This window comes from Mandrillus leucophaeus, unplaced genomic scaffold (assembly GCF_000951045.1).
Source record: "Mandrillus leucophaeus isolate KB7577 unplaced genomic scaffold, Mleu.le_1.0 Scaffold476, whole genome shotgun sequence".
In the NCBI taxonomy this organism is placed as follows: Eukaryota; Metazoa; Chordata; class Mammalia; order Primates; family Cercopithecidae; genus Mandrillus; species Mandrillus leucophaeus.
In genome coordinates, this window is record NW_012105098.1 from 468,683 (window position 1) to 490,997 (window position 22,315).

Consider the following 22,315-nt stretch of genomic DNA (forward strand, 5'->3'; position numbering starts at 1 on the left):
GAAAAAAAAAAACAAAAACAAAAAAGGGAAAGAAGATCCCTATTTGTCCAGTCAGGATTTGATTTCTATCATGACACTCAAATTGCTGCCAGCAATCCACCCATGACCTCTATGTTCCTAAATCTGGTTGTCATTCTCAGTCCTCAGCTTTTTAACCTTTCAACAGAATTTCTTTTCTTCTTTCCTTTTTTTTTTAAATTTTTTTAATTTTTTCTTTTTTTGGACAGGGCCTTATTTTGTAGCCTGGAGTGCAGTAACCATAGCTCACGGCAACCTCAAACTTCTGGGCTCACGTAATCCTCCTACCTCAGCCTCCCAAGTAATTGGGACAACAGGAATGTGCCACCATGCCTGGCTGTTTTTAAATAGAGATGGAGGTCTCACTATGTTGCCCAGGCTAGTCGCAAACTCCTGGCCTCAAGAGATTCTCCCACCTTGTTCTTCCAAATTGCTGGAATTACAGGCATGAGCCACTGCACCCGGCCCCTTTCAACAGAACTCGACACCATGAATCTCTCCCTCCTCAAAGTACTTTCTTCACCAATATAGCATCTTCTCTTGGTTTTCTCCTCCATCAATGGTCATTTCTTCTTAGCCTCTTTATCTGGTTCCTGCCCATATTCCTTATCTCTTACTGGGGGAATGGACCAAGGCTCAGACCTCCATCCTCGTTTCTATCTATACTCACTCCTTTGGAGTTTGCATCTATCCTCAACACTTTAAATACCGCCTACTTACCAACAACTCTCAAGTTGTATCTCTTGCCCAGATCTCTCTCCTGACCTATATATCTTCCAATTGACACGTTCAAACTTAAATTCTTCATTCTCCCCAACAAAACCTGCTTCCATTTTCATAACAGCTGGAAGCAATTACATCCTTCCAGTTGCTCAGACAAAAATCCTTGGAGTCATTCTTAACTTCTCCCTGTTGGCTCTGTCTTCAAAATATATACAAAGTCGGTACTCCTTTTATCACTTCTCCTGCAAGCTGCCATCTTGACTGAGGCAACCAGCTCTCTCCCAGATTATTGCAGTAGGGTACTGTTTTGTTTCCTTGCTATTCCCTGTCATCCTCCCCATACAGATTACTCTGGCTAAAAGATTCACTATCTTAATCTTTTAGAAACTTAAACTGAATCATGCCATTCCTTTTCTCAAACAACTGCAATGGCTTCCCGGTTCGCTCGGAATTAAACCCAGATGTCTTACAGCTACCTCCAAGGTCCTACATAATCTGCCTATAGCCCTTTCTCTGACCCTAAACAGCTACCTTTTCTGGCTGAATTTATCTTCCCTCTGCTCATTTGATTTATCCACAATTATCTCCTGGGACTTCCTTGGCTGAAGATTACCTCCTTAGGGTCCTTACTTTAGCTGATTCCTATGCCGGATAGGATCTTTCCCCAGAATATCTGCTTGTTTCATTCCTTTATTCTCTTTTAAGTCATTGCTAAAATCTCTTCTTCTCAATAAGGCCTTTCCTGACCCCTCTATTTCTTATTGAATCCCGGATTTAACCACTTCCTCTTTAATTTGCTCTCCTTTTTTTTTTTTGAGATGGAGTCTCACACTGTCGCCCAGGCTGGAGTGCAGTGGCGCAATCTCAGCTCACTGCAAGTTCTGCCACCTGGGTTCACTCCATTCTCCTGCCTCAGCCTCAGTAGCTGGGACTACAGGCGCCCGCCCCACGCCTGACTAATTTTTTTGTATTTTTAGTACAGACGGGATTTCATCGTGTTAGCCAGGATGGTCTCGATCTCCTGACCTCGTGATCTGCCCGCCTCGGCCTCCCAGAGTGCTGGGATTACAGGTGTGAGCCACTGCGCCGGGCCTGCTCTCCATTTTTTCTCCATTTACAGCTGTAGTTAGTTTCAAGCATTCTATATAATTTAAATTATGTAAATATTTATGATAATTGCTTATTCCATCATTACCTGCCCCTATGTCCCTGCTAAAATATAAGTTTCATTAAGGCCGAGATCTTCTTCTGTTTTGTTTACCCATATACCCTTGGTGCCTACAACCACCTTTGGCCAGTAGTATACACTGAATAAATGTTTATTACATAAACAAAATAAAGCAAGGAACATAAAAGCATGAGATGGAAAAGAGTATCTGTGCTTTTAGCCTCAGTTATAATTCATGAAATTCTGCAAAAATTGCTTGTATTCATACTGCTGTATATGGAAAAATATCCATAGTATAAGATGATGTAAAGTCACACAGTTTACACATGCAAACACATGCAGCAGTAATCACATAGAAAGTGGGGAAGCAATGCCTTTTGTTTAAGTAGGTAAATAGTTTTTCTCCCCAAATTCATGCAAAACCCTCTATGAAGAAGGATTATTATTTAATAAGGAGACTCTCAGAGACTCTCAATCTTATGATACTGGAAAAAATTACTCATCGTGCTACCAAAGGAGGTATCTAATTTGGAAAGATCTCATTTACTTATAGATTGTTTTGTTATACATGTTTTAAATTATAGTTCTTTAAAACTAAAGAGCAAAACATGGTTCAAATTTTTCATGCACAGCAACCATAGTGATGTCCAAATCAGGGTCACAACAGTAAAACTCTTTAGGATAAGTGACTCATGCTGACACTATGTTATTGTCCAAATGCTTCTCCAAATCAATGTGTGCTTAAAATTAATTTTATTTAACGGGGTTTCATGTCCCTCTTGCCATGTAGTTACAACAGAGGGGCATCACTAGCTCTTGCTGTCTGGGTCAGTCATGTAAACATGGTAAAATTTCTACAAGCAAATGACAGCTCTGGAACTAACTGGAGATTTACAGAAGTGTATATATCTGATTGGCACTCTCCTTTTCTTTCTGGATCTGAAGCAGCATGCCAGCTCTCCTGGGGACTGGCAAGCTGAATGCAGTGCAGACAAACCCTGTAAGCCTTAAAACTCAGCACCTCCATTTCCTGTCCCTCAGCAGCTTGGAGCAGAAGAAAGGATGCCTGTGGCAGGCTTGGTGCACGATGTTAACGCTGGCTGTGGAGCATCCTTTTTCAGTCTGCAGTGTAGGGCATGAGAAAATGCAGCTGACAACATGAAGCCATCACAGTGTACTCAGGCTCCAGGACTGACAACAGCATGTCTAGATGGAGTGAGAAGAAACTAACCAATAAAGGCAGGGGCTTATGGGTAACGAGACCACCCACTAACTAATCCCAAAGTACTCCTGTGGAGAAGACTGTCATTCTCTTTTTGACTTAGGTAACAAAATGTCTTCATGTGACTGGTCCCAGGCTCAGAGGCCTGGTTTTCCCTCTCTGTTCTTCCTATGTGCAATTTTTGGCAACACCCAGTCTCTTTGGGCCATATTTTTCTTTACAGTTTAAACAAAAGAGCTGAACACAGGTTTTTTGTTTGTTTGTTTGTTTGTTTGTTTTTATGCTTTTCTTCCAGTTTGAATATTTTGTGACATCACAAGTCAAATTGTGATACTCCAAATAGTGGCCAAGTGTCTCCTTCTCCAATCTTACCTATTAAACCAAAAATGAAAAATACCATTTTGGTAAGGAAGCAATTGTTCCTGCTATTATTCAAGAAATGCTCATCATGGCCAGCCACAGTGGCTCACATCTATAATCCCAGCACTTTGGTAGGCTGAAGTGGGTGGATTGCTTGAACACAGGAGTTTAAGAACAGCGTGGGCAACATGGTGAAACTCCGTCTCTACAAAAAAATAAAATTTAAGAATTAGCTGGGTGTGCCTGTACTCCCAGCTACTCAGGAGGCCGAGGCAGGAGGATCACTTGACCCTTGAAGGCAGACGTTGCACTGAGCCGACATCATGCCACTGCACTCCAGCCTGGGTGACAGAGTGAGACTGTCAAAAAAAAAAAAAAAAAAAAAGCTAATCACATATTCAGTGCAGGTATTAGTATATTTTTCAGTCTAATATATTCAAGTCTATTTGCTTCTTAGAAGACGTATTTATTTCCTCACCATATTACTCACTATACTGCTCTTGATTTGTGTAGCTCCTGTTGAGTCCAATGAGGGCAAGACCTCTCCATCCCTAGTATTAGTTCAGCATAGAGTCCACACTGATAAATACATGTGGACTAGTATGAAGCCTTTGTACATACACATGCACACGTGTATGCACACACACAGCCAGCTAGGACATGAATTTTTATAATAAATACACTATGATCTGGCCATTTTGTCTTGTTATCCTCATAATGAGCCAAAATGGAAGTGCCTCCCGTCCCCTGCCAAAAATAAAAAAAAGCTTTCCCTATGACTATGTATTTTCAGAGAAGTGAATGGTCATCTTCTGGTCTCACACATAGCCCAGTAAAATTCCCCAATAGAGAATCCAATGTAGGAATGAGAACCTGGGTTTCTTAGCTTAAAGAAGGCTGCCATTATGGCTCCAAGAATTTTATTTCTTCTCTTCCCTTTTTCTCTATCACTTTCTGCTCTTACTTCATTTCCTCATTTATATTTTGGGCCTACTACTACCAATATAAAGAAGTTGTAGTAATAAGTTAAAAAGTTAAAGATTAGCACGGGACCTGGCTTTCATTTACTCATTATTTCAATGCAATCAGATGTATACTTACTGACATCCTGTGGTTCCCAGACACTGGGCTGGGTGGTGGGAATAAAACACTAAGTTGGACAGAGTCCTCTCCTCCCAGAAACAAGATACTAGTAAGGGGCAGAACCAAGTTATAGCACAGGTAAAAAGTTAAATGATAGGAGAAGGGGCTAATGTGGGAGGATTTGCGATGCGAAGGGGATCTCTTAAACGATAAACCAGAGCAGGTCACTCCTCAACTTTCCCAATGTTTCCTTCCCACTTTACTTACGACCAAAGCCAAAGTCCTTACAGTAACCAACAGGACTTTCTGTGAGCAGAGCTCCCATCACCTATGTGACCTCATCTTTTCTTCTTACCCTTTCCTCCTAGTTCACTCCAGCCACTCCGGCCCTTCCACTCCTTAAAGACAGTGGCCCACACCTATCTCAGGGCCTTTGCACTTGCTGTTTCCTCTATCTGGAATAGTATTCTCCCAGACAGTCTCATAGCTAGACCCCTCACTTCAGTCAGCTCTTGACTTTATGACACCTTCCCAGTGGGGTCTTACCTGGATTTTGCCAAAACTTCAACATTCCCACCCTCCAACATTTTATATTGCCCATCCTGCTTCACATTTATTTATGCTTAGCTCTTATCACTATCTAACATACTATGTAATTTACCTATTTTCTTGTTTATTGCCTGACTTTTCCAGGAGAGGGGTAAATCCCATGACAGAAGGCTCTTTTATTTATTTTGCTCACTGTAGTATCTCCAGGGCCTAGAACAGTGCCTGGCACATTGTAGATACTCAATGAATACTCTGTGAATGAATGAATGAATGAAGTGTCACAAAATTCTTCCCAGAGGAAGTGGGCAATTGAAAACCAACTTGAAATCTAAAGAATGAGACTGAATTATCCCAGCAAAGGGAATGGAGGATGGTGAGAAGGAAGGGGAACAGAAAGAGCATTTCAAATAAAGAGATTTGGAGTACATCAAGATTTTGGTAAAGCTGAAGGCTGAGGGCCAAAGGTTCAACAAGAGAAGATAAGGTGCGGCTAGAAAAGGAGGCTGGGACCACATCCTGCAGGGCCTTGGAAGCCATGCAAACAAATTTGCACTTTACTCTTATAGCAATGGAGGATGTTTGAGAAATTATAATCAGAGGACAGATATTCTTTCTAACTAAAAATAAAATCATCATGACTAGAGTAAAAAGGGGTAAGGCTGGAGGCAGAGAGATTGGCTAGTGGGTAGAAGAGGGATGATGTGTGTACCAGAGTAGTCGTGATGGCACTCAAGAGAAGCAGAAGCTTCTAGGGTCAATTAGAAGACTTTGTAATTGATATTTATGTGTATGATACAATAATATCTGATTAAGTCATAGAATTATTAATTATATGCAATAAAGATTACATGTATTTCTAGGGTGGGTCAAGGAGAGGAAGATAAGAGAGAAGAAAGGGTCAAAGGTGATAACCGAGTTTCTGGCTTGGGTAACTGTAGTATCAGATATTAGTAGTATCAGACAGATAATAATTAAAGAGCATGTAGTATAAACATGGCCAAATTTTTTGACACTCCTCTCAATGACAGGTAGGGTTTGTAAACCAAAAAGTATCTGAGACAGCTCTCAATTGGTTTAGAAGTGTACTTTGCCAAGGTTAAGGACATGCCTTTGACATTAAGATGTACATTCTGTGTCCTGGAAAGGCAGGACACATGGAAGTTGGGTCGGTGGGGGGTCAGCACTTTCAGGTCACAGGTGTATTCAAAGATTTTCTGACTGGCAATTAGATGACTCTCTTTAAATACCCGGAATGAATAGAAGGGAGTGTCTGGGTTAAGGTGAAGGGTTGTGGAGACCAAGGTTTTTATTACACAGGTGAAGCCTCCAGGTAGTAGGCTTCAGAGAGAAGAGATTGTTTTAAGGTTTCTGTTTTAATATTAATGCTGGTCAGTTGTGCCTCAGTTTCAAAGGGAGGATGGTATAATGTGGCATGTCTGACCATCCATTCCCATCATGGCCTGAACTCGTGTTTCAGGTTAACTTTGGAATGCTCTTGGCTGTGAGGGGGTTCCATTTAGTTGGTTGGGGGCTTAACATTTTATTTTGCTTTACAAGTCCTATGTCCCTTCCTCTTAAATTTGGGCAGAGTTTGTGACTTCTTTGTCCAACAAAATATTGCAGAAGTGATGCTGTACCACACTGAAAAATAGTGGCAGTTTCTAGCTGTGCTATCTTGGATCCAAACAATCAATGACCCCATACAATAGACCCAGTCAAGTTCCCAGGAGACAGCCAGCACCAGTCATGTTAGTAAGATATCTTGAACGTAGATACTTCAGCCCACTTGAGCCACCGCAGCTCACACCACCTGGAGCAGAGTCAAGCCTTTTCTGCTGAGCCCTGCCCAAATTGCAGATTTGTGAACCAAATAAGTAATTGCAATTGTTTTAAGCCAGTAACTTTAAGGGTGGTTTGTTGTTACAAGCTATGGATAACCAGAAAAATGAGAAAAAGGCAACAAGAAAAGAAATTGTCATGATTTTTCTGTGTGAAACCACATAGGGTTAAGCAGTTGTGGTTGCCTAATTATTCCTACTCTGTGGGATGTCACAAGAAAGAAGAGAGCGCCCTTTACTATGGGGTACACTGTTACTTTGGGATGATCTTGAAAGGAGTTAATTCTGATACAAACTAAGAAGTGATGTAACAGAATATATTAAATACTTAAAGATCATACTTTCGTTTTGTTTCAACCACTGGAGGGAATCCAATCCCAAATTAATATAACAAAACCAAAAGCTTGCTTAAAAAATATTTTATCAGATTCCAAAGTTCAGCTTGTGGTAGGGTGTACTGGAACCCTTTAATACTTACTCTAGTAAAGACATTCTTTTCATTTTGTAAGTGAACAAAAGAAGACAGAGTGAGCCCCTCTGGAACTGCCTAAGTTATTGGTAGACATTGTCCCTATATTAAGTTGGAGATCGATAAGGCTCCAGATCAATATCAGAGCTTCATGTCAGGGGACAGTACATGTATGTGACAGATGCAGTCAGGTAGGAAAGGAAAGTAAACAACTCTTTGTTTTTATTTGAACTACTTTTTTTTTAAGTGAGTCAGATATAGACAGTTCATTTTAAGTGCTGGTATTCAGAGCTGGAATGTGAATGGGATTAAAGTAGTTTTATTAGAGAAAGGGGAAGCCCAGAGGGAAAAAGGCATGAAAAACTCAGTGACTTCAAAAGCTGACATCAGTCGGACATGCTTACCACAGAGCCAGAAACCATCTAGGTAGACTTCAGCTAAAGGCTCTATAAACCCAAGTATTCTATTATCATCCTAATTACTGTCTTCACTGAAAAGGAAGAAAACACACCCACATTGTAGACATACTGCTCAAATTATGCATGTGCCCTGGAGCTTAAGAAAGGTTAGATATGTCTCTTGGTTTTTCATGAATCTAACTTAGACTCATCCATTCAAGCTATTAATTACTAGCATTTCCCAAATGTAATTTACAATCTTTTTAGGAAATGGGTTGTTGCATATTTTTCTACCCAAAGATATAACAGAGATCATCTTACTCCTTTGTGGTATTTAAAACATGTTAGGTCAATGAGTAGGTAAGTGGTTCAAAGGAAAGAGAAACAGTATTACCATCATTATTCATGACCCAGAATATGATGTGGCCTCTGTTTCACGAAGGTGAATTAATTCCAAACACCCCATTTCAAAAATGTGGCCATTCTCAACACTTTTATGGCTTATTTAAGAGGGCATGTTGGTGTCTCTGTAATATCAGGGTTGGTGGAATTGTTTGTTGTATCTGTTACATAAGGTCTACATACTCAAGTCCTTCTTGAATATAGTTACAAGAGTAATTTTGTCTTCAGGAAGGGATCTAAACTTTATTTTTAAAAAATGGAGATATGGCAATCCAACATATTTCCTTTGGTGACCTGAAATCTGACAGCCAGAATCAATGCCATCATACTCTGATCTATTCCGCTTAACAGTCTGAACGCCTTTCTGCTTCTTTAGAGTGATCTTATTCATCTGTTTTAATCTTAAACAGTTTTCTATCTTTAAAGTATTCAACCAAATAGCATTTTATTGGAAGGAGCAAAAAGAAGGGATGAGTTGGAAAGGAGAGTAAATCTTCTGTATCTCAACAACCCAACTTCCCAATCTATTTAGAAAGTTATTTTAGGGTTTTTATGTGTCACGAACTGAGTATTCAGCTATTCTTATGGAGGTTATATAACAGGTATAAAACATGCTTCTTCCCTTCAGGAAAGTATCTTTTACATCTGGTTGGGAGATGACACATATAAAGACAAAGATACATCTAGTAAAATAAGGAAGTAAAATTTTCAAACACTGCAATGATAAAAAGTGGAAGAAAAATTTGGTGAGTGCACAGGGAAGGGGATAGTTGCAAAAGCATCATTCATTCATGTCTTTACTCATCAAACATTGACAATGTTTGCCATGTTTCAGTGACTGGGCCAAGCTCTGGAAAGTCCATCACAAGTGAGAAGCAAGGTATTACCCTGGCATTACGGCAGAATCTCAAAATTTGTGGGATAAGGGCATGACTGCCTGAGCTTGAATCCTTACTTTGACTCTTATTAAAGATCGTTCCTGTAGGGCTTTGGTCATGTGACTTGACATTTCTGTGCCTTAATTTTCTCTTTTATAAACAGACATTACAAGAGTTAACTGTCTTTTAGAGTTGCTGTGAGGATAAAATGCATGAATATATGCAAATGTTGACCCATATAAACACTATACAAATAGAAGTCTACTCCTGGGAATATAGCAGGAGACAGGCCAGGCAAGAGGTAAACCTGGGCAGCAGGGACTTGAATTGGATCAGAATTTCCAGGAACTTCCCCTGGTCCCTTTATTGACTTGGACTTAGAGGGCCCTAGTTCTGGGAAAAGGTAGGGCATGTGCATCTCAGTCAGAACCCCTGAAGAATGTTTCACAGTGCTCAAACTCAAGTACAGGATACTGCCCTCTTAATGCCACTGTAGAGTATAGACAAGCTTGAGGAGACGCCAAAGCCTGTCAGCATGAAAACCAAGTCAATTTATGACCCTCTTCTCACTACTTGGTTTTCTAAGCTGACTAGCATGAGGGCTACCCCAAAACTTCTTGCAGAGGCCATGTGTGAGGTGCCAGGCTAGGGAATTTATAAATTACCCCATTCAGTTGCAAGCAATAAACCTCAGAGATAAAAACAGTGAGTCTCGTTTTATAGATTTGAAGTCTGAGGCACAGGGAGGTCAAGTGCCTTGTCAGTGAGAAGGTTCACCAACTTTTATTTTGCCTCTTAGACCTAGAGACCAAGGCTTGTTCTAGACTTGACCTTTAAGCCAACAGAGGTGGTAGAACTTTGAGTCACAGTATTTGATATCTAGAATGGTCAAGCCCACAAGAAGAAGGGAATGTATGAAAGAACCCAGGCTGACTGGCTCCAACATCTATGGATCTGTAATTCCAGCGGGAAGAGGATGGGAGAAGATCCCACTGACAAGGGCCTAGCAAGAATTAATATTTTCCTTTCCATTGCAACATCCTCTCATTCCTGATGAAGAATTGTTAAAAGCAATATGTATTGCACCCCTTCCCTCCTCAGGGTTGGCCATGTAGGCCCTAATTGGGGGATTTGCTTTCAAGGACTCATGCACAGGCATTACACAGGCTAGTAACAAAGGTCCTGAGGAGTCACACAGCTCTCCAGCCCTCCAGGACCACCCAGGCAGGGACGGGGCACTGTGATTGCAGCTGCCCACACTGGGCGGCAGTAGCTCCCAGCAACAAGAGGCCACTCTGGTCCAGCAAACTCATCCCCTTTGTGGAGGGAGTTGTGTTTGTTTTCTGAGGCCCAAAATCATACACAAAATAATGCATGCCATTCCAAGGCATAAGAATGATGGTTCCACCAGTTCTTTTCAGTTTGTCTTTAAAATCTCCGATTATACAACTTTAATTTTTGGCCTCTCCTCATTGGCCATTAGAGGGAGGCTGACTGCAGCTGAAGGGTGTTTTGCCACATAGCTGTAGATGAGCTAAATGCATGAACTCTTCTGAACCTTGAATAGTGCTGAGCAGCACTGACCTGCCCTCACACTCTTTAGAGAGGTCCCTGTGTTTTAGCCATGTCAGATGCAATTAGGTACAGTTCGTCTCTCTTAAGTTCCTCAGAGATTTATTACATGGGCTCCTGAAAGTTTCCCTTTCAAATGGCCATAGATTTTATATCCAAATCAGTGTGCAGTGATCACTCTCCTCCTAGCTTTAACTCGTGGCGATTATGCCTCCATGGAAGTTGAGAATGTAAAGAGTAGAAAAGCAAACACTGCTCTTTGAATTGTCACATGAAATGCAGCAGAAGATAAAACTGATTTTGTAACATACCAGGTGATCAGAGGCTGTGTTGGCAGTGAAACCCCCACCCAGCTTCCATGCTCCCTCTCCCCAAAACTGGGGACATACGTATCTTTTCTCATGATGGCAATGAGAGACTCACTTCTATCTCAGATCCTGCCACGACACTGAAAATGAATCGATTCTTTGTCTCAAGTCAGAGCTGGGCATGATACAATTTGCTGAGATCCACTGCTCTGCTTCCCACCAGTCAACACACAGTTTGTATATTTATCATCCAAAACACAAGCACGATGTATACTCTGCTCTCATGAGGCTAAAGAGAGTCAGGGGTTGGATGTGCACAATTTCATTCCTACGAAGATTTGCAAAAGATAATTTGAGAAATACATAGACTTTGTCGCTTTGAAGGAACTTAAAAATGGATTTCAAGAACCTCTGTCCATTTGGAAACCCAGGTGTATTTAAAATTGTTTTCACAGTTTGTTTTTAATCATCAGATTTCATGAAAAGAACCAGGCTTCTATGCTCTTTTAAAGCACTAATTTGCTTTAAAAAATAAAAAGAGAGAAGCACAATGACCAATTGTCTTATGAATCAGAGCTATACTCTATATATACCACCATTAACTCAACAGTTTGTGATGAAAGAATAATGTAACCTCATCATGTTCTCTAACAGTGCTGAGTCATTTCTCTGTGAAACGACTAACAAAGCAGGCTTATGTCTCATCTTCTCTCAGGCAAGTTTAGCCACATTATTACAGTATTTCACCTCTATAGCCTCTCCATTCTCCTCTGAGTCATTGTTTATCTCTTCCATAATCTAATTGGGAAAAAGTAAGTTAATCTCAAATGTCAAATCTGTATGTGTACACCTTTATGTCTGAATTTCAAAACTGGCTAATGTCAACATGAGTGAACCAATCTGAACATTCTGAAAGATAGGTCAAATTAATGCTAACTTGGAAGAATACTTTTTTATATTAGCCCAAAGGTCATATTCACTAGAATTTAGGTATACAGATGACATACATTAAATTTAGTTAATAATCAACTCATTCTTTTTCTGTCCATGTAAACATGAATCTGAGTGGTTTGTTAGTGAATGAAAACAACAAAACTATTCACCTACTTATAAATTTATTCAGTATGTATTTGCTGAACCTGTACTGTGTACAAGGTTTTATATTATGCAATGCATAAGGGTGATGATAAAAAATATGGAGCTCACAGTCCATTTGTCAATAAAACAGAGACGAGTAAGTTGAAAACCATGGAAACACAAAATAGTGTTATGTGATAATCAGAGAGAAGAGATTACATCTGGTTAAAGCATGCAGGAAGCAATTAGAAAGGGTCATTTAATGAAGGTGGGATATGGTAGATGGAAAGAATAGGTACTCCCAGTAGAAAGACAAAGGTATCAGGGCAAAGAGCTAGAGATAAGAAAGCCTGGACCATATAATAGAAGCAGCCCATTTCGGATGGGCCTTTGAACTGGAAGAGTAAAATTGGAGCCTGGAAGGGCAGGTTGAGTTTAGATTATGGAGAACCTTGAAAACTAAATTAAAATTCTGCTGGTTAATAACTAGGATAGATCACATTATCCACTTGGCCAGTCAACTATTTAAAAAATAAAAGCATTAGTAAAATAAATTATTAGGTAGAATTGAAAATATTCTTTTGACTGTTTCAAATATTTTTGCTTTTGTGTTTTAACTAAATTAAGCAAATGATATGTGTTCATGGTTGTACGCTCGATGGTCCCTTATCCTGAGTCTATCTCTATTTTGTAATGTTTCTCTATATAACATCTATTACTTCTCATCAAATGATGAGTAATACTTATAGTTTTACTTTAAAGGCATCTGACATCAAACAATACACAAAAGAGAGGACATAGACTCCCTAACAAAAAAATATGAATGTGTCCCAAGCAATCGTGCTTTGACACTCTTGATGTATTCTTTCATAGAGATGTAGCATTGCCAGGAAATCTTACGCAAGGTCTCAGATTCTGCCTTTGCCTACAAATGCCATACAGGCCAAGAAATATTTTTAGGGTTTAAGGATGTACTCTTTCTTCCCTTCTTCAAACCAAGGAATGTAAAATGGCACACCGTCTCAATGCTTACACACATTTGGCTCTGAGGCAAGTTGAAAACAAGATGCTTAGACTATTTACTGTTTTACTTCACAAAGGAATTCTCTTTGATGAATGGTCTTTGGACAATTATGCTTGCAGGTATGTTTATAAAGTTGCATAAAAAAGAAGAGCTGTTACCACCACTTTTACTGAAACTATTCTAAAAAATTGAGGAAAAGGGACTCTTCCCTAACTCATTCTATGAAGCCAGCATCACTCTGATACCAAAATCTGGCAAAGACACAATGAGAAAAGAAAACGACAAGCCAGTATCCCTGATGAACATAGACACAAAAATGCTCATCAAAATGCTCGCAAACTGAATCCAGCAGCATACAGAAAAGTTAATTCACCATGATCAAATAGGCTTTATTCTAGGGAGGCAAGGGTGGTACAACATATGCAAATGAATAAATGTGATTCACCACATAAACAGAACTAAAAACAAAAACCATATGATCCTCTCAATAGATGCAAAAATAGCTTTCAATAGAATCCAACATCCCTTCATGATAAAAAAAAAAAAAAAAAAAAAAAAAAAAAAAAAAAAAACCACCTCAAGAAACTAGGCATTGAAGGAACATACCCCAAAATAACAAGAGCTATCTATGACAAATTCACAGTCAATATCATACTAAATGGGCAAAAGTTGGAAGCATTCCCCTTAAGAACAGGAAAAAGACAAGGATGCCCTCTCTCACCACTCCTATTCAACATAGTACTGAAAGTCCTAGCCAGAGCTATCAGGGAAGAGAAAGAAATAAAAGGCATCCAAATAGGAAAAAAAAAGTCAAAATGTCTCTCTTCACTGATGATAAGATTCTATACCTAGAAAACACTAAAAACACCACCAAAAGTCTCCTAGAATTGAACAATGACTTTAGCAGTTTCAGGATATAAAAATCAATGAACAAAAATCAGTAGCGTTTCTACACACTAGTAACATTCAAGCTGAGAGCCAAATCAAGAATGTAATCCTACTTACAATAGCCACCTGAAAAATAATATACCTCGGGAAATAGCTAACCAAATTGTGAAAGATCTCTACAAGAAGGACTACAAAAGCCTGCTGAAAGTAATCATAGATGACACAAACAGATGGAAAAACATTCCATGCTCATGGATTGGAAGAGTATATATCCTTAAAATGGCCATTCTGCCTAAAACAATCTACAGAGTCACTGCTATTCCTAACAAATTACCAACATCATTTTTCACAGAATTAGAAAAAAATGATTCTAAAACTCATACGAAACCAAAAAGGAGCCTGAATAGCCAAAACAATCCTAAGAAAAAAGAACAAAGCCAGAGGCATCACATTACCTGACTTTTAAGTATATTGTAAGGCCATAGTAACCAAAACAGCATGGTCCTGGTACAAAACCAGACGCATAGGCCAATGAAGCAAAATAGACAATCCAGAAATACAGCCACACACTTACAACCATTTGACATACAACGAAGTTGACAAAAAACATTAAGAGAAAGGACTCCCTACCGAATAAATGGTGCTGGTATAAGTGGCTAGCCATATGCACAAGAATGAAACTAGACTCGCACCTTTCATCATATACAAAAATTAACTCAATGCGGATTAAAGATTTAAGTGTAAGACCTCAAACTGTAAGTCCTAGAAGAAAACCTAGGTAATATCATTCTGAACATTGGCTTTGGCAAACAATTCACGACTAAGTCTTCAAAAGCAATTGCTACTAAAACAAAAATTGACAAGTGGGACCTAATTAGTCTAAAGAGCTCTGCACAGCAAAAGAAACTATCAACAGAGTAAGTAGACAACCTACAGAATGGGAGAAAATATTCACAAAATATGCATCCAACAAAAACTTAATATCCATAATCTATAAGGAACTTAAACAACTGAACAGGCAAAAACCAAATAACCCTATTAAAAAATAAGCAGAGGACATGAACAGACATTTCTCAAAAGAAGACATACAAGCAGCCAAAAAAATATGAAAAAAAAAATGATCACCCTCAGTAATTATTAGAGAAATGCAAATCAAAACCACAGTGAGATACCATTTCACACCAGTCAGAATGACTATTACTAAAAAGTCAAAACAGAACAGTTGGTGAGGCTGTGGAGAAAAGAGAACGGTTACACTTTGTTGGTGGGAGTGTAAATTAGTTCAATTTCTAAACTGTAGAAAGCAGTTTAAAAATTTCTCAAAGAATTTAAAACAGAACCACAATTTGACCCAGCAATCCCAATACTGGATATATAACCAGAGGAAAATAATTGTTTTACCAAAAAGTTCATTACAGCTCTATTCACAATAGCAAAGACATGGAATCAATCTAGGTGGCCATCAATATATGATTGAATAAGCAAAATGTAGTAAATGGAATAGTATACATCCATGAAAAAGAATAAAATTATATCCTTTTTAGCAACATGGATGCAACTAAAGGTCATTATCCTAAGAGAATGAACACAAGAACAGAAAACAAAATACTTCATGTTCCAACTTAAAAGTGTGAGCTAAACACTGGGCACACATGGACATAAAGATGGAAACAACAGACACTGGGACCACTAGAGAGGGGAGAAAAAGAAGAGGAGTAAAGGCTGAAAACCTATCTATTGGGTACTATGCTCACTACTTGGGTGATGGGATAATTTGTACGCCAAACCTCAGCATCACACAATATGCCTGTGTAATAAACCCCCCAAATCTAAAATAAAAGTTGAAATTATTTTTAAAAAGAAAAGAAATCCTTAAATGCTTTGCAGTAAGAGGAACTTTGAGAAAATAAAGTGGATGCATAAACTTTTGATGAACAAATTCCCAAATAGTCTTTTTTGAGATGGAGTCTTACTCTGTCCCCCAGGCTAGAAGGATGGAGTGCAATGGTGCAGTCTCGGCTCACTGCAACCTCTGCCTCCCGGGTTCAAGCTATTCTCCCGCCACAGCCTCCCAAGTAGTTGGGACTACAGGCATGTGCCACCACGCCTGGCTAATTTTTGTATTTTTAGTAGAGATGGAGTTTCACTATGTTGGCCAGGCTGGTCTCGAACTCCTGACCTCATGATCCGCCCGCCTTGGCCTCCCAAAGTGCTAGGATTACAGGCATGAGCCACCACGCCTGGCCCAAATAGTCTTTTCTAAATTGAAACCATCAACACACAAAGTCAACATATCTCTTTTCTCTAAAAATTCAGTGTCATCACAAGAAATATGAAACTTTGGCCAGGCGCAGTGGCTCATGCCTGTAATCCCAGCACTTTGGGAGGCCAAGGCAGGCAGATCACATGAGGCCAGGAGTTTGAGACCAGCCTGGTCAACATGGTGAAACCGTATCTCAACTAAAAATACAAAAATTAGCCAGGGGGTGTAGCTCACACCTGTAATCCCAGCTACTCAAAGGGCTGAGGCACGAGGATCGTTTGAACCCAGGAGGTGGAGGCTGCAGTGAGCCAAGATTGCACCACTGCACTCCAGCCTGGGCAACAGAGTAAGACTCTGTCTCAATAAATACATACATACATACATACATACATACATACATACATACAACCGTTTTTTGTTCATGTTATTGGACCATGTGCAAATTCCTTGTTCTGTGCCATAACTTCTATCATTTCTGTGCTTATACTTTGTGATGGTTCACAATAATGAAAACCTGAAGCAAAAGTATTTCTATCTTGCTCAATGCTAGCTTATTCTAATATAAATAAAATGGTCAATGGTGACCTATAAAATTTGTTTGTGAATTTAGTAATCCAATGAAATTCACCTTTTCTCCCTTGGTAGTTTTGATTTTTTTTTTTTTTTTTCTTACCAGACCTCACCATCAGTTCAAGTTGTCTGCTATTTACAAAAGAAGAAATACAGCCTAAAAACAAGCAGAGCACCTCAAATAAATAAATAAATAATTATGTGAATCTCCATTTGATACTGCCTTCCTGACACTCTCAAGTCACAAACATTTCTTTACTGGTTCTATGATTTTTGTACAATTATTTTTTAAAAAAATAATGCAAATGTTATGAAAGAAATATTTCTTACCAAAAGAAAATTAAACAAAGTTGTTTCAACATTGATTTTAAAAAGATAGATATAAACATATTCTCCTAAAAAGTGTTAGAGATAGGCAAGCTCAAAGCAACATTGTTACCTGGCCTAACATGTCTTTACTTTTAACAGATTGCATTCAATTCCAGAAGTTTCTAAACAAATTAGGGTTGACACAATTGAACACAAAATTAAAGTAGTTCTTATCAGTTAAAGTACCAATATCAATCAATGTTTAATATGCTCTTATGAATAAATTTTTATTTTATTATTTTATTTTTATGTACTTACTTATTTTGAGACAGAGTTTTGTTCTTGTTGCCCAGGCTGCAGTGCAATGGCGCATTCTCAGCTCACTGTAACCCCTGGCTCCTGGGTTTAAGCGATTCTCCTGCCTCAGCCTCCTGAGTAGCTGGGATTACAGATGGCCACCACCACACTTGGCTAATTTTTGTATTTTTAATAGAGACGGGGTTTATGTTAGCCAGGCTGGTCTCAAACTCCTGACCTCAGGTGATCTGCCTGTCTCGGCCTCCCAAAGTGCTGAGATTACAGGGGTGAGCCATTGCACCCGGCCCTGAATAAATTTTTAGAAACAATTGATTTATTTACATATTTATACATTAGTGAGATTTTCCACCTCAAATCCCATCATCTGAGTCTGCAGCATTCAATTTTCATTTCAATTCTCAATAAACAAATGAAGGGCAATTTATGAAGGCCTATACAGAGCCTCAAAGATCAAGCTAGATCTAGCAATAGTGGACTTTAAATACATGTAAATCTAGTGATGTATCCAAGTGACTGTAGTTGCAGAGAGATAATATTCTGAAAAGAAACCTAATAAAATGAAATTTGTCTGAGGGGTTCTTATGAGTAGAAAATCATAATAATAAATGTAAGTATAATACCAGGAAGACGCAATAAGTTAAGATAATAAAAACATGCATTGAATTTTTACTACATTCTATGCATGTGTTGAGCACATTTGATATATTAACTTATTTCCAAATATGCTACCCTTTCTTAGAGTTTTTGTGATATTGGTAGGCTTTGTGTTCTCACCTAAATTTCATCTTGAATTGTAATCTCCATATTCTCCATGTGCCAAGGGGGAGACCAGGTCGAGGTAACTGAATCTTGGGGGCGGTTTCCCCTATGCTATACTCAAGAGAGTGAGTGAGTTATCAGGAGCTCTGATGGTTTTATAAGTGTTTGGTAGTTCCTTCTGCATTCATTCTCCTTCCTGCTGCCTTGTAAAGAAGGTGTCTTGCTTCCCCTTCACCTTCCTCCATGATGGTAAGTTTCCTGAGGCCTCCCCAGCCACACTGAACTGTGAGTCAACTAAACCCCTTTCCTTTATAAATTACCCAGTCTTGGGCAGTTCTTTACAGCAGTGAGAAAACAAACTAATACACTTAGTGATAATAATAATAATGATAATAGGTAATATTCCTATAGTTCTTGCTAATTTTCAGGTATCACACTAAACCATTTTACTTATGTCAAATCTAAAATCCTCATGACTATCCTATAAGATGCACTTACCCTCATTTTACAGACCTAGCAACTTAGAAGCAAAGAGGTTTAATAAAATACCGAAAGCTATTTATACCACTAGCCATTTTCCTCTTGTGAATGATGACTCTCTGATTGCTGAAATGGTAGAAGAGCAACCTGGATCCCTGTCAGGCATCATGTGAGAGAAACTGTCTAGCTGTTTACCCCTTTTTTCCCTCCTGAGCACATAGTTAATTTTCCTAGCCTCCTCTGCAAATATAAGGGATCATATGACCAAGACTTGGCAAATGCAATGTGGGAAAAAGTGATAAGTGCCACTCTGAGGTTTAGTCCATAAAAATTTGCCATAAATCCTCCATTTCACCTCTTTCCCTTTCTGCCAACTAATGTCAATGCCCACAACAACTGCAGAAACCATGAGTTGAAAATGGCAGAGTGGAGACTTCTGTAGATGTCTATCAGATCCATTTGATCCAGTAATGAGTTCAGATCCTGAATATCTTTGTTAATTTTGTCTCAATGATCTGTCTAATATTGTCAGTGGGGTGCTAAAGTCTCACACTATTACTGTGTGGGAGTCTAAGGATCTTTGTGGTCTCTAAGAACTTGCTTTATGAATCTGGGTGCTCCTGTGTTGGGTGCATATATATTTAGCATAGTTAGATCTTCTTGAATTGAACCCTTTACCATTATGTAATGCCCTTCTTGGTCTTTTAAATTCTTTGTTGGTTTAAAGTTGATTTTGTCAGAAACTAGGATTATAACTCCAGCTTTTTTCTGTTTTCCATTTGCTTGGTAGATTTTTCTCCATCCTTTTATTTTGAACATGTGTGTGTCACTGCGTGTGAGATGGGTCTCTTGAAGACAGCATAAACATGATCTTCTTTCTTTATTCAGATAGACACTCTGTGTCTTTTCTTTTGGGGCATTTAGCCCATTTATAATCAAGGTTTGTATTCATATGTGTATATTTGATTCTGTCATTATGGTGTTAGCTGGTTATTTTGCAGACTTGTTTATGTGGTCACTTTATAATGTCACTGGTCTGTGTACTTCAGTGTGTTTTTGTAGTGGCCTGGAACAGTCTTCCCTTTCCATATTTAGTGCTTCCTTCAGGAGCTCTTGTAAGGTAGGTCTGGTGATGCTAAATTCCCTTAGCATTTGCTTGTCTGAAAAGGTTCTTATTTCTGTTTCAATCAAGAAGTTTAGTTTGGCCATATGAAATACTGGGTTGGAATTTCTTTTATTTAAGAATGTTAAATATTGGCCCTCAATCTTTTCTGGCTTGTATGCTGAATTTCAGCTGAGTGATCCACTGTTAGTCTCATAGGCTTCCCTTTATAGGTGACCTAACCTTTCTCTTTAGCTGCCTTTAACATTTTTTTTCTTTCATTTCTGCCTTAGAGAACTTGATGATTATATGCGTTGTAGATGATGTTCTTGTGAAGTATCTTACTGGGGTTCTGTGCATGTCCTGAATTTGGATGTTGGCCTTCCTAGCTAGGTTGGGGAAATTCTCATGGTTGATATATTGAAATATGTTTTCCAAGTTGGTTCGACTCTCCCCGTCTCTTTCAAGTATATCAGTACCATTCAGGGCATAGGAATGGGCAAAGATTTCATGATGAAGACAATAAAAGCAATTGCAACAAAAGCAAAAATTGACAAATGGCATCTAATTAAACTAAAGAGCTTCTGCACAGCAAAGGAATCTATCAACAAAGTGAACAGACAACCTACAGAATGTGAGAAAATTTTTTGCTAACTATGCATCTCACAAAGGTTTAATATCCAGCATCTATAAGGAACTTAAACACATTTACAAGAAAGAAACCAAACAACCCCATTAAAAGGTGGGCAAAAGACATGAACAGACACTTTTCAAAAGAAGGCATACATGTGGCCAGCAATCATATGAAAAAACCTCAACATCACTGATCATTAGGGAAATGCAAATTAAAACCACAATGTGATACCATCTCATGCTAGTCAGGATGGACATTATTAAAAAGTCAAAAAAATAATAGATGCTGGTGAGGTTGAGGAGAAAAAGGAAGACATACACTATTAGAGGAAGTGTAAATTAGTTCAACCATTGTGGAAGACAGAGTGGTGATTACTCAAAGACGTAAAGACAGAAATCCTCTTTGACCCAGCAATCCCATTATTGGTTATATACCCAAAGGAATATAAATCATTCTATCATGAAGACATATGCATGCATATGTTCATTGCAGCACTATTCACAATAGCAAAGATACAGAATCAACCTAGATACTCATCAATGATAGACTGGATAAAGAAAATGTGTCATATATACACCATGGAATACTATACAGCCATAAAGAAATGAGACAATTTTCTTTGCAGGGACATGGATGGAACTGGAGGCCATTATCCTTAACAACTAACACAGGAACAAAAATAAATACCACATATTCTCACTTATAAGTGGGAGCTAAATGATGAGAATACATGGACACGTAGAGAGAAACACACACTGGGGCATATCAGAGGGTGGAGTGTGAGAAGAGAAAGAGGATCAGGAAAAATAACCAATGGGTACTAGGCTTCATACCTGGGTAATAAAATAATCTGTACAACAAACTCCCATGACACAAGTTTACCTATATAACAAACTTGCACATGTACCCCTGAACTAAAATAAAAGCTTAAAAAATAGCAGAGCCTCCATGAACCCTGGTTCCTGAATGGTTGTGTGATGCAGTTACTGCCATCTCCCCAGCTGCTCTTTAAATTTGATGTGAACAAGACATAGAATCCCATTGTATTAAGCTATTGAGATTTTAGTGTTTATCTATTATAGCATGTAGCATTTACTTTAACTAATAATGACTGCTCTCTACAATTTAGATACTTATGCAAATGGCAGATACTACATTAACAACAACGAAGAATCCAATTTCTTCAAATTCCTCCTTATTGAGTAAAGGGGTTGGCTTTCCCATCTAGATGTAGCAGTCAGATCCCCTTAAATGCTTATTTACCATTTTAAATTTCATCAACAAGAAGATTTATGCAAGGTAAAGGAGGAGGGGGAGAGGTTGACAGCAATCCATTGCTCCTGTGCCAGAATAGGCAAAGCCATGGCTTTGTTGAAAATCACCTTTCACAGCACTGCAGGAAGCCTGGACATCACTAATGATTTTGCGGGGTTCCTATACTTTCCAGGGTCTCTGAAAGCTAATGATGGCTTTCCTTGAACTTTGATCCTCTAACACTTCCAAGAGTTTTAGAAATACTTCATTGAAGCATAAAATCCCTTCCAACTGAAACTCTAGAGAAGTTTCTGTTTCTCTGACGAAATTCTGAAGGATACAAAAGAATGTTCTTCTCAAGGCAACCGATCTTTGGTTACTGTCATTCAAGTTATTTTTCCTGCTCCAGCACATATTTTCTCCAAAGGTGGCAGTCAAATGCATCTCAGACTATAAATATACATGTATTAAAATCTCACTCAACAACAACCATCAACGTAGGACTGACTTCATGGGTATGTGACCCGTGCTATTGCACAGGACCTGTGCTTAGAAAGGCCCACACATGGTTTAGTGCTCTGTTGTGACCTTTTAGTGCTCTGTTGTGACCTTTTGGAGTTCCTGATAATTTGTGAACAAGGGCCCCACA

At 38.8% G+C, this 22,315-nt stretch overlaps 1 protein-coding gene across 1 annotated transcript in view; it reads right to left on the reverse strand.

Moving 5' to 3' along the window:
* Positions 1 to 2,611: 2,611 nt before the first annotated feature.
* LOC105550314 (O-acetyl-ADP-ribose deacetylase MACROD2-like) overlaps positions 2,612 to 22,315 on the reverse strand; it is a 1,021,967-nt gene continuing 1,002,263 nt past the window's right edge. The window contains exon 6 of the mRNA XM_011995206.1: positions 2,612 to 3,115. Within this exon, the coding sequence (XP_011850596.1) occupies positions 3,088 to 3,115 (28 nt within the window). The 3' untranslated portion in view covers positions 2,612 to 3,087. The remainder of the gene's footprint in view (positions 3,116 to 22,315) is intronic.